The sequence below is a fragment of the Lampris incognitus genome, chromosome 5, assembly GCF_029633865.1.
Source record: "Lampris incognitus isolate fLamInc1 chromosome 5, fLamInc1.hap2, whole genome shotgun sequence".
Lineage (NCBI taxonomy): Eukaryota > Metazoa > Chordata > Actinopteri > Lampriformes > Lampridae > Lampris > Lampris incognitus.
Window position 1 is genome coordinate 55,193,861 of NC_079215.1, and position 14,988 is coordinate 55,208,848.

General features: G+C 43.9%; 1 protein-coding gene across 1 annotated transcript in view; it reads left to right on the forward strand.

Moving 5' to 3' along the window:
• Positions 1-14,988, forward strand: part of zmp:0000001082 (integrin alpha-D) — a 76,276-nt gene that overhangs the window by 32,034 nt on the left and 29,254 nt on the right. Inside the window, exons 11-18 of the mRNA XM_056280241.1 lie at positions 6,138-6,261; positions 6,704-6,846; positions 8,316-8,462; positions 8,595-8,792; positions 10,781-10,911; positions 11,123-11,280; positions 11,397-11,563; positions 13,453-13,569. Coding sequence (XP_056136216.1) covers positions 6,138-6,261; positions 6,704-6,846; positions 8,316-8,462; positions 8,595-8,792; positions 10,781-10,911; positions 11,123-11,280; positions 11,397-11,563; positions 13,453-13,569 — 1,185 coding nt within the window. The remainder of the gene's footprint in view (positions 1-6,137; positions 6,262-6,703; positions 6,847-8,315; positions 8,463-8,594; positions 8,793-10,780; positions 10,912-11,122; positions 11,281-11,396; positions 11,564-13,452; positions 13,570-14,988) is intronic.

Here is a 14,988-nt window from a genome sequence, read left to right on the forward strand (position 1 = left end):
AATGACTACTCCCTCTCCACAATGGTGGTCTTGACTTTTTGGACTTCTCTACCTTGAACAACGTGTTTAACATTAACTGGTGAGAGCATTTTTTGAAAAATGACTCCTCCATGTGGAACTTCATTCCAAATTCGTTTTTAACCAAATTAGTGGGCTCCCCTTCCTATTGGTATGCAATTATAAAATAAATAAAATAGCAGTTAAACTGCCAAATTTTCCCAAACAGGCTTCATTGGCGTGGAAATTCATTTACAAGCACAATTTCTCACCACAACATTATTATAGCTGGAATAATGGGGGTATTTTGTAAAAAACAAAACAAAACAAAACAAACGAAAAACCTCTCCACCTCGAGCTGACGTGTGGTGAGCGTTCTGGTGCAAAATGGCTGCCGTGCATCACCCAGGTGGGTGCTACACATTGGTGGTGGTTGAGGTGAGTTACCCCCTTCAATATGAAGCGCTTTGGGTGTCTAGAAAAGCGCTATATAAATGTAATGATGACAATGATGATGATTATGATTATTATTGCTATTGTTATCATTATTATTATTCATTCTTTCTTCTTCTTCTGCTTATTATTCTTCTTTTTTATTTTTTATTTCTTCTTCTTCTTTCTTCTTATTATTCATCTTATTCTTTTTTCTTATCATCATTATTATTTCTTATTCCTTCTTCTTAAAATTATTATTATACATATTCTTTATTATTCTCTTATTATTTCTCCTTTCTTATTCTTCTTGTTTCTTCTTCTTCTTAGTCATTCTTCTTCTTTCGTTGTCTTCTTTTTCTTATATTCTTCTTCCTTCTTCATCTTCTTCTTCTCCATCTTCTTATTATCCACGCCATTATCCATCATCCGCTTATCCTGCTCTCAGGGTCTTATTATTAATATTCTTTCTTCTTCTTCTTCTTCTTCGTCTTCTTCCTCTTCTTATTATCATTATTCCGTGTTTTATGGCGGTTGGCAAACCAGTTTAAAGGTGCATTAGCATCAGCAACTGGACTGGCATCTTATACACGCTTTCTTTCTCTCGCACACACCCTCTTCTTTGTAGTAGATTAGTTAGATACGCCTAGTGAAATTAAATATTGTGTGTTTTTATTATTGATAATTTCGTGATTATAGAATTTTGTAAATAAACGTGTTGAGCTGGGGTGCGCAATCTTCTTCTTTGCGTATGGAGAATAAGCAAAGCTTGAGTGTTTTCTCTTTAGCCTTTAACGTTAGGCATATTTATTTAGGCAAATACGGCAGGTCTCCAACTCTCTACTACCGACTCTTACAACACACACGGTCGCACACTGAGAACGTGGCGACGTCACATCCGAATGTGCCGTAATACAACGAGTAAGGGCGCCATCAAATAACAACACTTTTAGCTCATTGGGTTACCTGGAAAACAAAAAATAAAATAAAATTTAAAAAAAATAAGGCTTCTTCTTTACCTTGACAATGAGAACACACTCTTTACATTTCTAAGTGCCAAACATGTCTTGAGCAAACCTCTTTAGCTTTAGCTTGGTGGCTGGCTTTGTCATTACATCAGCCATCATTTGCTCAGTAGGACAGTATTCCAAAATTAGCTTTCCATTATGTTTTTCTCTTGCATACACACAGTGATCAGCAGGATTCTGTACAAAACCATTTTCACTCAAACATGTATGTGGCATAGCGTTCCAGTTTCTGCCTGACTGCTTTAGACCATAGAGAGACTTCTGCAACTTGCATACTAGCTTTCGCACGTCTCGGACTTTTTCTCATAACCTTCCGTTTGCTCTGTATAGATTTCGCAGTCAATTGGTGCATTCAAATAGGCTGTCTTAACGTCCATCTGGTGTAAGACTAGGTTCTCCTGCGCTGCCTTCTGCATGACCATTCTTACACTTGTCATATCAGCTGTGGGTGAGAATGTCTCCTCGTAGTCAGTTCCTGGTTTCTGACTGTAGCCTTTTGCTACCAATCTCGCCTTGTACTTATCAGATCCATCAATGTCACACTTGAGTGTGTAGACCCATCTACCCCCCCCACACTGCCTGTTTACCTGGTGGCAACTGGGTGAGGCTGAAGGTCTCGTTCTCCTCCTGTGATCACATCTCCTCGGTCATGGCATTTTTCCACTGCCTTGATTTGGTTGATGCTATGGCGTCCTGGTAGGTTTGAGGGATGTCGCATACTGCTCTATAACAAGAGTCCACGCATGTTTGCAGTTTGTCCTCTGTATCCTCAGTCTCGAATTCCTGTAGGTAAGCTGGTCTCCTCTTGGTTCGCGGTGGGTTCCTTCTGATTACAGTCTCGGTGACTTTGCCCAGCTGTGTGCGTTCAGTCTGTTCAGGTACAGTCCCAGAAACTCCACTCTGAACACCCTGACCTGGTCCATTTTCCACATTTTCATCAACAACATTTCTTCACTGTCATCGACCCTGGGATGTACATTCCTATCACCATATTCTATGTATGACTCAGGTGTTGGTGTTTCCTTTTCTTTGACTGTCTTGGTTGTGAACTTCACCAACCTGTGCTTTTGAACCCTCTCTGTGTCTGGATAGTACACTAGATAAGCTGGGCTGTTTTTATCATAGCCAGTGAAAACACCTTGCTCGCACCTAGAGTCTAGCTTCCCTTTCTTTTGCTTGTAAGCAAAACACATTGATCCAAATTTCTGCAGTTTGAATACGTTTGGTTTCTTGCCTGTGAACGGCTCGTATGACGTTTTCTTTGTGCGCCTGCTGTGGTACCTGTTCCTCACATAAGCTGCTGTCTGCATAGCGTAGTTCCATAGCTTATCTGGTAACTCGCTTTCTATCAGTATGCATCTGCTCATATCATAGAGAGTTCGCCAACCTCTCTCTGCTGTGTTATTTGGGGGGGGGGGAATAGGGTGCAGACGTCTCGTGTCTAATCCTATTCTTGGTTAACAGTGCCTGGAAGTCTCGGCTTGTAAACTCAGTGCCGTTATCTGAACGGATAAACTTGACTTCTCCGTAAGGTGCTATGTCTGCTAAGAACCTTTCTGTTTCTTTCACTGTATCACTCTTGAACCTTAGAAAATACACCAACATGGTACCTGAGTAGTTGTCTGTAAAAGACTGTGCATATCTGTACCCTTCTATGCTCTGTGTTGGCATGGGACCGGCTAAGTCAGTGTGGACTAGTTCTAAGGGTTTCTTAGCCTTTCTGTCTGGCTCCCTATTTCTCATCTGGGTGAATTTGCCTTGTGTACACACTTCACATAACTGATCTGGTCTGACTGCACTTCCTTTTATCTCCATGCCTTTCACTACACCTTGTAACTTTTGTATATCTTCATAGTTACAGTGACCCAAAATTTCATGCCATGTTTGCATGTCGTGACACCCTTTACATTGGTTAACACTCTCCTCAACAGTTGGCAAGTAATTCAAATTTCCACTATCGTGGATGTCAAACCTGCCACTGTCCTTGGTAACCATGCGACTGCCCCCTTTCTTGAAAGTGATGGTCTCCCCTCCATTTGTTGCTCTTGCCACCGAAAAGATGTCATGTGGGTATGAAGGCATATATAGTGTATCCCGTAGCTGTGTTCTGTGCTGTCGTCCGGTGCTGTCTAGTAGACCTATCATCACCGTTCCTCTTCGTTGTGCTATTCCACTGCATTTGGTCCCATCGGCTAACTCCACTGAATGGGTGTCAGGCTGGAATGAGTTGCCGAAGCTTTTAAATTTTCCGATGTCATTCACGATGTGGGATGTTGGTCCTGCATCCACCACGATGCCTTTCATCTTCACGTTGTCTGGTGGTTTCTCGTTCATTGTGTGCCTGGCCTTGAAGAGATGGTCTTGGTCACTATTTTGTTCCTCCGCGACTTTTCTGACACCATCTTGTTCCCCCTTTTTCTTGCACAGCGATTCTTGGTGTGTATTATTTTTGCAGTAACTGCACCACACTTCGAAAACATTTTCTTGCCTTGTGCCCTTTTATTCCACACTTGTAACACATCTTCATCTTCTGCCATCTTCATCTTTTCCGTTGCTAGCGTGTGTCTTGGTGGAGCCTCGGCCTTGCCTTGCAAATGTCTTCATCACAATATCCGTAGATCTTGCCGTGTCCATTTTCTCAGCCTCTTCATAGAGCCGTAGTCTTCTTTTACAGTCTGCGAACGTAACGTTATCTTCGTTTTGTGTTATGTGGACGGCTAGCGGCTTAGAAGAGTCTGGTAGCCCGCTTGGTATCATGGCTATGATCAGTCCATCACTCATGGTCTTGCCTGCATCTCTCAGAGCCGTAATGAGGTTCTCCGCCCTTATTATGTAGTTGGTAACACTCTCGTTATTTGCCATGCATAGCTTGATCAACGACGTGTATAAATGTATTATCCGCGGCTTGCTTTTTCCGGAATGATGTTCTTTCAGTATTCTCAGAGCCTTCCCGCCATCATCAGCGGCTTCATGTCTTATCAGCGATAGGCTTTTATCATCTATCAGTCTTATTAGCTCAGCATAGCAATCAGCATTCCTTCTCCTCTCGTCAGCTAACTGTTCTTCGCTAGCGCCGGTGGGCTCGCGTAAAATAGTCTCTTTTAGCTTCAGGGTATGTCAGCAGCCCAGGAATCTTGTTTCCCAAAGGCCGTACTTATCTTCGGATTCGTCGAACAAAAGCTGCGGTGCCATGACTCCTGTTGCTCTGCTTGCCATTTTGCTAACGCGCTAATTTTACCGTGGCCTACTAGCTTGCTATACTTTTTCTTTGCTAAGCTAGCTTGTTAGCTTCACTGGCTAACGCATAATACGTCGCGTAAAACTTCTTCTGAGAAACTCTGTGATATAAACGCTCACTTATCTCCACGTTGGTCCACATAGCCTGTAGAAGTTCCGTGTAATACTTTGCGTTAAACTTCTTCCGGAATGCTAGCTTGTGTCCAACTATGCCTGGGCCCATAACCTGTTGAGCTGGGGTGCGCAATCTTCTTCTTTGCGTATGGAGGATAAGCAAAGCTCGACTGTTTTCTCTTTAGCCTTTAACGTTAGGCATATTTGTTAAGGCAAATACAGCATACTACCGACTCTTACAAACACACACTGTCGCACACAGAGAACGTGGTGACGTCACATCCGGATGTGCCGCAATACAATGAGTAAGGGCGCCATCAAATAACAACACTTAACAAAACGCTTTAATTATATGTGCTGGTCTATTTAATGTTGCACAAGAGTGAATACTGCCAACCTCTACTATTGAGAACTCAAAAGACCTTCAAACTTTGCCAGCTATTGATATGGTAATGTAAGTCGTGATTAATAATTTAATTATTAATCAGAGTTCCAAATTGATAGTTTAGTATATTTTATGAGACTGATTTGATTAGTCAATAAATTTTAGTAGTTTAGCTGTAAAATATTAAACATTAAAATGAATAGTTGATAAATTTATGAGACTGATTTGATGAGAATGATTTGACAAACCTGCTGCAGCCACATCAGAAAACCAACTAGAACAGGCGATGTGCTGAAATGTCAGTCCCCACCATTATTACACTCCCCATTAAGAATCGCCACTGCTATATAGGCCACAAAATAGTCTTGTTTTCTTTGTTTCAGTACTCTGCTTTTTTTTCTTAATAACTGAAGTAAAATCTGTTTTCGGAAGGCTTTGGCTCATTTGAATATTGTCTTGGCTGTGCAACGGGATAGCTGGTCAAGAGTCTGTACATAAAACTCCTAACATGGCTGTGCAGAAAAGAAATTAAACATCTGAACACTGAAATTGTTTTTGAATACAACCTGCCGAACAAGAATCCGAATATTTGAATATTTGAGGCCAGGCCTACTCCACAGAAAACACTTCAGATTTGTTTACGTGGTTGCCTATACACCTAGAGTTTTTGCTATCTTCCAGTTTGCAGACATCTGAGTATAAATCACACGAGCAGTTAGCGTACATGTAAATCTGGCATAGAGAATGCAAAGGAGGTTGGAAGAGAGTGCGTATATATGTCCCATTGTTTATCAAGCTGATAGCCCACTGTCGCAGGTATTTTGTTAGCTGCAGGACCTATCCATAGAGCTTTCTACTGTGAATTCAAGTGTCCAAGAACACCCAAACCACTAACAGTGCACCTACAATATCACTAAATTCAGTGCTATACACATTTTCAATAGGATACCTTGGTGCTGGGTGCTGTGGGAACGAATGGATGGCAGGGTTCTCTCTATGAGCTGCATGGCCCAGACTCGGTTGTGAAACCAATTCAGGATCCCGACATAAAGAACAACTCCTACATGGGTAATGAAGATCACACAATCAATCTGTTTTCTCCCCTTGTAATTGAAAATTTCCATTGAATTTGTGCATGCTATTAGTTTGATCGTCAACTAAAGCGCTGCCTGTGAAAAGATGGCAACAGGAACGCTTAGACGTCACGAATCCTTTTACAACCTCCTCTCTGGGTGGGAAAAGGATGTGCAGCATCTAGGTCTGTCTGCACATCTCGGCATACTAACCTTTTCTTAGGCTGACTTGATCCCTTACTAACGTACCAAATCACATCAGTGTTTCAAGATAGATATATATTTTCTGAGGACAAAAGCACAAAATATTTAAGTGTAGTTTGGAGGTGTAATCAGGTCTACACCCCATACTATCAAGGTGTCACCGTCTGATACAGGTGCTTTTTTCTTTTTTAGTGGACTGTCGTTGTGATTGCTAACTGAGGTTTTTAATACAGGATATGCTCTTGCTGCTGGGGAGAAGAACAAGACTACTCTATATTTCACTGGTGCACCGAGATTTGAGCACAAGGGACAAGTCGTACTGTTCAGACGAGATGGCGACAACTGGATCGTGGCACAAAGACTGAATGGGGAGCAGGTTGGTAACTTTCAAGAATATTTTCATACAACACACAAACAAACAAACAAACAAACAAACAAGTAATAAGTAATGAATAAATAGCTAATGTACGGCGCCCGGGTGGGGTGGTGGTCCATTCCATTGCCTACCAACATGGGGATCACTGGTTCGAATCCCCGCGTTACCTCCGGCTTGGTCGGGCGTCCCTACAGACACAATTGGCCGTGTTTGCGGGTGGGGAGCCGGATGTGGGTATGTGTCTTGGTCGCTGCACTAGCGCCTCATCTGGCCGGTCAGGGCGCCTGTTTCGGGGGGGAGGGGGAACTGGGGGGAATAGCATGGTCCTCCCACGCGCTACATCCCCCTGGTGAAACGCCTCACTGTCAGGTGAAAGGAAGTGGCTGGCAACTCCACATGTACTGGAGGAGGCATGTGGTAGTCTGCAGCCCTCCGCGAATCAGCAACCAGCGCAGCTCAGAAGAGTGGGGTAATTGGCCGGATACAATTGGGAAGAAAAAGGGGGACCCCCGCCCCCACAAAAAAGCAATAACCTACCAAACATAGTGAAATAGACCAGTTATTCTTTCATAATATAGATCATCATGACAGCGAGTCTCTTAGTAGTGTCCTGCAATAGTAGGGTAGTAGCTTAGACATCCATCCATCCATTATCCGAACCACTTATCTCTCAGGGTTGCGGGGAGGCTGGAGCCTATCCCAGCAGTCATTGGGCAGCAGGCGGGGAGACACCCTGGACGGGCCGCCAGGCCATCACACAGGGCTGACACACACACAGGGCTGACACACACACACCTCGGGACAACTTAGTATGGCCGATTCACCTGACCTACATGTCTTTGGACTGTGGGAGGAAACCGGAGCTCCCGGAGGAAACCCACGCAGACACGGGGCGAACATGCAAACTCCACACAGAGGACGGCCTGAGACGACCCCCAAGGTTGGACTACCTCGGGGCTCGAACCCAGGATCTTCTTGCTGTGAGGCGACCGCGCTAACCACCGCGCCACCGTGCCGCTAGCTTAGACATTAACTAATGAATTCAAAGTATTATAATAATACAATTGGTCGTCACAGCATTCTACAGTAGCTGCTGTTAAGTTCCCACCCTCTCTATTTATTAACGAGACAGAAGGCGATAGTCGTTAATCAATAGTATTTCAATCATCCCTTCACTCTACGATAATTATTGTTACGTTCCCACATTTAACTAATTCTTAACTACATTGTAACAGGTAGTTACATATTACTTAAGGGACCAGATTGTCAAGTGTCACTAATTCATTGGACAAAATTGCCGTCGTTGAAGTTCAACGGAGCTCTAGGTTAAGTTCAAGTCCTCAGCGCGGCGTCTTTTTTGGGAGTTGCTTCATAAACAGTTACGAGATCACAGAGCATAGTATGCATGCTCTACTATTCTGCCTCAACTTGCTTTTCTAAATTTTCATGTTCGTTCCACAAACCTCCAGATCGGTTCTTACTTCGGGTCAGAGGTGAGCGCACATGATGTTGACTCAGACACGAACACAGACTTCCTGCTGGTAGGCGCACCACTGTTTTACCAACCTCGGGAGAAGAGAGAAGGACAGATCTACATCTACATGTTGACTGATCAGGTGGGATTTGATTAGGAGTACAGCTAAAAGACTCAGTATGTATTCCGTATTTATAAGTTTACCAGGGAGTAATTATGCATGTCGTTATTGATCATTTTCATTAATCGGATCAATGTGTCTGTTTTCCCACAGCTGGAACTGAAAAGTGTGATGACCATCTCTGAAGCATCCCAGGGCAGATTTGGTACCACCATCTCTACACTTGCTGATCTGAATGGAGATGATCTCAGAGATGTGGCTGTTGGTGCTCCGCTCGAGGATGACAACAGGGGCGCTGTGTACATCTACCTTGGTGACAAACGCACGGGAATACGCGACAATTTTAGCCAGGTGACACTGTTTAAGGTTAACTCGGGCCCATTTGAAGCTGAATTGGGCGGTGGCGCGGTGGTTAGCGCGGTCGCCTCACAGCAAGAAGGTCCTGGGTTTGAGCCCTGGGGTAGTCCAACCTCAGGGGTCGTCCCGGGTCGTCCTCTGTGTGGAGTTTGCATGTTCTCCCCGTGTCTGCGTGGGTTTCCTCCGGGTGCTCTGGTTTCCCACAATCCAAAGACATGTCGGTCAGGTGAATCGGCAGTACAAAATTGTCTCTAGGTGTGAATGTGTGTGTGGGCCCTGTGATGGTCTGGCGGCCTGTCCAGGGTGTCTCCCCGCCTGCCGCCCAATGACTGCTGGGATAGGCTCTAGCATCCCCGCAACCCTGAGAGCAGGATAAGTGGTTTGGATAATGGATGGATGGATGGTAAAACATGGGCGTTCACATTAGGGTACGCAGATATTTCTAACATAGGGCAACCACAACTGCAAAACGGGGAGCCTGGTGGTAGGAGACACCATGTTGTTGAAAAAGTGTACCACATACCCTCATAACCAGACAACACCCATAGTTGTTTTAATCTCCCTGTTAGGTGCAAAGGGTGGCAAGATGGCAAAGTGATTAACACTCAGGTCTCACTGCAAGAGGGTCCTGAGTTTAATTCCAGACCCTTGTACTGCATACGTATATGTCGCCCCCATATTTCGCATAGGTTTTCTACCCTAGTCCAAAAACAGGCATGTTCGACGAGTCTTCATCTCATCTAACATGCATGTTAGACGAGGTGGGGACTCTTATGCTGCCCTAAGGGGTGAGTGATTGTGTATACTATGATGGGCTGAAGACATATTCAGGGTGTCTCCTTGCATTCTGACCGATGCCTGTTTGGAGAAGCACCAGCTCCCTGTGACGCTGAATTGGATAAGCGGGTATAGAGGGTGAAGAATTAATGAATGAATGTTGGGGTTGGGATAGAGGAGTGAATTAGAGCAGGAGGGAAGGGGCTGCCATTCACCTGGTCGAAGACACGACATATGCACAACATCCACTCCATGACTTGCTCCCACACACAAGAGCAGACATACAGACTGCTATGGAGCAGCAACAATTTTACACACGTCCAGTGCAGAACAAACAGGCCGGAAGCAGCAACCCTGCCTACAGCAGTCAGACTGAACTACAGAACTGAACAAAAGATGGATAGTTGAAGCCTTTGGCATCTATTTGTTTGTGTTTATGTTATATATTGTTGTTATGGCATTTTAAAATGTATGCATGGATGTATGCCGCTTCCAGTGTGGGAAGATGGTGGCGCAAATTCATGTTTGCGGCAGCCTCACCCAGTACCGTCCATGCAATGTCTTTGTCCACGTCTGCGTCTAAGTTTGTCTTCGTTTGACTGCTGGGAGAGCTGGCACTGGATCGGATGGGAGAGCTTGGTCTGCTGCATCCTGTGGGCCCAGAGACCACGGCCCTGCCGGAAGCTGTGCCCAAAGAGGTAACACCGAGGGCGGTCTGACGGGATGTGGAAGCGGGGCAGGCTAAGCTAACTGCTAGCCCATGCAGACCAGCAGTTCTGACAGTCATCCTGGCCGGCGTTGGTTCTCCTGGACAGTGATTTCTTTTGTTTAGTTTAGATTTATGCATTAGTTTGGATATATATGTTCTTGTAGTTTTTGGATTTGTGTTTTTGTCTTTGTGTTGCACTGCTGTGGGCTGGGGGAAACGATGTTTTGTTTCATTTCATGCACTTGCGCACGTGAAATGAAACGACAAAGTGTTTCTGATTCTGAACTGTATGGTTGTATTTGCAAATGCGTATGTGTGAGTATGAATGTATGGGTGCATGTGTGTATATAGATATAGTATGTATAGTTTTAAACTTTTATGATGTACAATCTTGTATAGACATATTTCTATTTGTATTAATGTAAATTATGCTTCTATAACTGTGAGCGTGAATACTAATAAACTCAAAATCAAACTCAAAACTGCCCTTTCCCAGAGAATCGCGGCGGAGACGATAAACCCACAGGTGCAGCTCTTCGGACAGGCAATAGATGGGAACATTGATCTAGGTGACGACGGACTGACTGACATCGTGGTTGGTTCACGCGGACACGCAGTTGTCTTAAGGTATAAATATGTTGACCACATGAGCAAGACTTTTTCCTCACATAATATCTATATACTCTCTATATTCTATGATGTAACTGAGCAGAATAGAAAATATAAGTTTTATGATTTTTCTTTTTAAAACAATTCTGACTGCCTCAACACATCAGTACAACCATAGAGCAAATATCCGTCTGGAAAAAAAAAACTAACAGCCAATTGTGTATTTTAGGTCCAGGCCTGTCTTAAGTGTCTCTCCTAAGCTGAGCTTTGGACCCCAGGAGATAAGCACTGAAAACATTGACTGCCTGAGTTCCACAAATACTGCTCCACTTATGGGTATCTTGTCAGTGTGCTTTTATATGACAGAATTAACCCTGAGCAAGGCAGGTAAGAATTTTGCTCAAAGACGTAAAATCAGAGTTCCTAAGCAGCAGTTCAGAAACCCCACCTGATTAGTGAGTGTTTGATAATCAGTTTTGACTGTCCTGTGCCTCCTCTTGCAGGGGCACAGAGTCCTGGACTGAATATTTCGTATACACTAGACGTGGATCCAATGAGACACACAAACAGAGGCTTCTTCAGTGAAACGGACAAGGGAGTGAGGCAGCTTCAGTCCACCGTGGCGCTGAGGGATAAACACATCTGCTTCAAACATCCTGTCCACATGGAAGTGCGGTGGTCTCCTTAATTCCATACAACGCCTTTAATCCAACTGCATGTACTACAAATTTAAGTGGAGTTTAGAAAGAAAAAAGAAGGGGTCCGCGGTGGTGTAGCGGTCTAAGCATCGGCTCTGTGTCGATGCAGTTGCCCACTGGGGACTGGGGTTCGCGCCCCGGTCTCGTCAGATCCGACTATGGCCGGACTCGACGAAGCAGCGATCATTGGCAACGCTGTCTTCGGGAGGGGGGCGGAGTCGGCTTGTGTTCGTCACGTGAATGCGTCTCTGTGTGTGTCGGAAAAACAGTGGTTCGGCTTGGAGTCGCCTTGTCACGAAAGTGGCGAGGCGGTCTCCTTCGAGACTGCCGGCCGGAGAGATGCAGTTGGCGAACGCATACAGTGCGAGGGTGGGTGTTTGAATTAAAATAGGGATCGATTGGCCACTAAATTGGGAGAAAAAAGGGAAAAATCAGAAATAAATTTATAAAAAAAAAAAGAAAGAAAAAAGAAACACAACTCAGTGATGTTTCTCACTTGTGAATGACGGAAAGGAGACTTCTTGTAGCGTCAGTCAGTTTTTGATGAAAGTACGAGGTAGGCAACAACATACAGCACTACCAGAACAATACAGTACTAGCGAGAGCGCTTTCAATTACCGTAAACACTACAGTATATGCTCACATATATTACTCACATATATCCCTCCTTTTTGAGTGTTATTTTATTAAATTGCTGGGAAAACTCAGAAAATGGCCATTCTCAATGGCACATAACCTAACCAAAAAATTATTTAAATTGAGACAGTTCGACATACTATTACTGGTCCCTATTCTGACTCAACAAAGGCACTGTAATACAACTGTAAACAGTTTCACAACAATTATCAATTAACTTCCCACAACATGAACAACGCAAACATAAATGTCAACACACATTTCTTCAGTTTCTTCATATCACCCCCCCCCCCTTTTTGTTTTTCAGGTAAAATTTTCACTTTTTCAATTTTGCTGTTCAAGTTCGACCATGTCTCTCTGAAGTTTAAATTGTTTAAAAATAGTATTATTGTTAGTAAAATGTCAATTTTGGGTGTCAGTCGTTTCCTGACAGACATACTAACAAATACAATGCATTAATATCTCAATTGCGTATTCATCTTGACAAAATATAGAGTTTAAAAACCGACGGTCATGTCCGCGGTGGCGTTGCGGTCTAAGCATCGGCTTTGTGTCGATGCAGTTGCCCACTGGGGACCGGGGTTCGCGCCCCGGTCTCGTCAGATCCGACTATGGCCGGACTCGGTGAAGCAGCAGTAATTGGCAACGCTGTCTTCGGGAGCGGGGCGGAGTCGGCTTGTGTTCGTCACATGAACGCGTCTCTGTGTGTGTCGGAAAAAGCAGTGGTTCGGCCTGGAGTCGCCTTGTCACGAAAGTGGTGAGGTGTCTCCTTCGAGACTGCCGGCCGGAGAGATGAAGTGTGCAATCCTCGGAAAGTGCTGATTCTAAAGATACCTTTCTTTTTGTTCTACAATGAGTATTTCTGGAGTTTTAAGCGAACATACAAACATACACTCTTGCTTTATATATATAGATATTCATCAGTTAACACAGTGCTTTATCGGTGTCTTGATTCTGTTTGCAATCAAGCCTCTGCGGTGACCGTTTTAAATGATCATTTGTATATGATTGTTGCATTGCTCAACCATTAGTAGAAAGGGCAAATCTCAACAAGTCATACCGTTCTAAAATAGTTTACCATGAAGACAGAAATATCCAAAATCAGAAACTAGTTTGAGACAAAAATGATTAACAGCAACCAAGTTAGCTTTACTGGCTGAGCACAAGTTGCTCTAATTTTAAATGTTTGCAAAAAATATGTAACCAAATTTTCTTTTTCTTGCAGAAATGTGTGAAAGACATATTATCTCCTGTCGTCATCAGATTAAGATTTTCCCAACATGAAACAAAGAACACGACTGCTATCCTAAATGTGGACAGTGCTACACAGTCCCTTCTTGAGGTATGACCAGTAGCTGAGTAAAACCAGTCAGATATATATCCATCAGTATTTGTCTTTCATTTCAGCTGTCAGTCTGAGGATGTAATAGACATTAATTCTAAGATGTGGAAAAAAAATCATATTTACATTATCACTCTTAACAAAAGGTGCAGAATTTTGCAATAGAGTGATACAAGTCATGTTCGAATCTGTGTTGCCTTTCATCCATTTATTAGCCATATATCGGAATGGCCTTTGGCACAGCAACTTAAAAATATCATCAGCTGATAAATCATAAAGTAGCTTTCTACTATACTGGATCATGTGCAACTGGAATCTTCCTGAAACAGTATCAATTTTGTGCAGTCATTAAGTACAAAACAGTTGAAGTTACTCTGTAACGTATAACTCTTACTCTCTGTAAGAGCGTTGTTAGAACTTCAGTTCACAGAATTGCAGCATTGCAACATCTTTAGAATGATCACAGCTTTAAAACACTAGATGCAACATGACATCATAGATCATGGGATAACTGCCTGCCATCTTATCTGAGTATTGGTAACCGGTTGTTTACTAAGGGCAGGGATTATCATGGTGGCCCAGAAGTGAAAAACACCAACATTGAGAAAAGACAGATTTATTGTTACCATATGGATCATTTAGAGTGACAAAAAGTGAGTGGAGGTGCTGTGGGGCCAGCTATGGAGTAGGATGTGTATCGTTTAATGCTGCAGAACAAACAATCAAATATCGAACTCAAAGGCACTCCCCCCCCTTTTTCTCCCCAATTGTATCCGGCCAATTACCCCACTCTTCCAAGACGTCCCGGTCGCTGCTCCACCTCCTCTGCAGATCCGGGGAGGGCTGCAGACTACCACATGCCTCCTCCGATACATGTGGAGTCGCCAGCCGCTTCGTTTCACCTGACAGTGAGGAGTTTTGCTAGGGGAACGTAGCGCGCGGGAGGATCACGCTATTCCCCTCAGTTCCTCATCCCCCCTGAACAGGCGCCCCGACCAACCAGAGGGGGCGCTAGTGCAGCAGCCAGCACACATACCCACATCCAGCTTCCCATCCAAAGACACGGCCAATTGTGTCTGTAGGGATGCCCAACCAAGCCGGCCGTAACATGGGGATTCGAACCGCCGATCCCCGTGTTGGTAGACAACGCAATAGACCGCTATGCTACCCAAAAGCCCAGGTGGTCAATTCATAAATGGTACTGCAATATGATCTTGTGCTTAAAGTAAAAATAATATTGTAAAGATTGTAAAGTAAAGATTGTAAAGGGATTGAGGAAATGATCCTGGAATTCAACCATTTCTGCGATCATTTCTGCGATCCCTGTGTTGGTAGGCAACGGAATAGACTGCCATGCCACCCGGATGTCCCAAACATTATAGTTTTTAGTGTTTGCTAAGGAATACAGAGGTCAGCCAG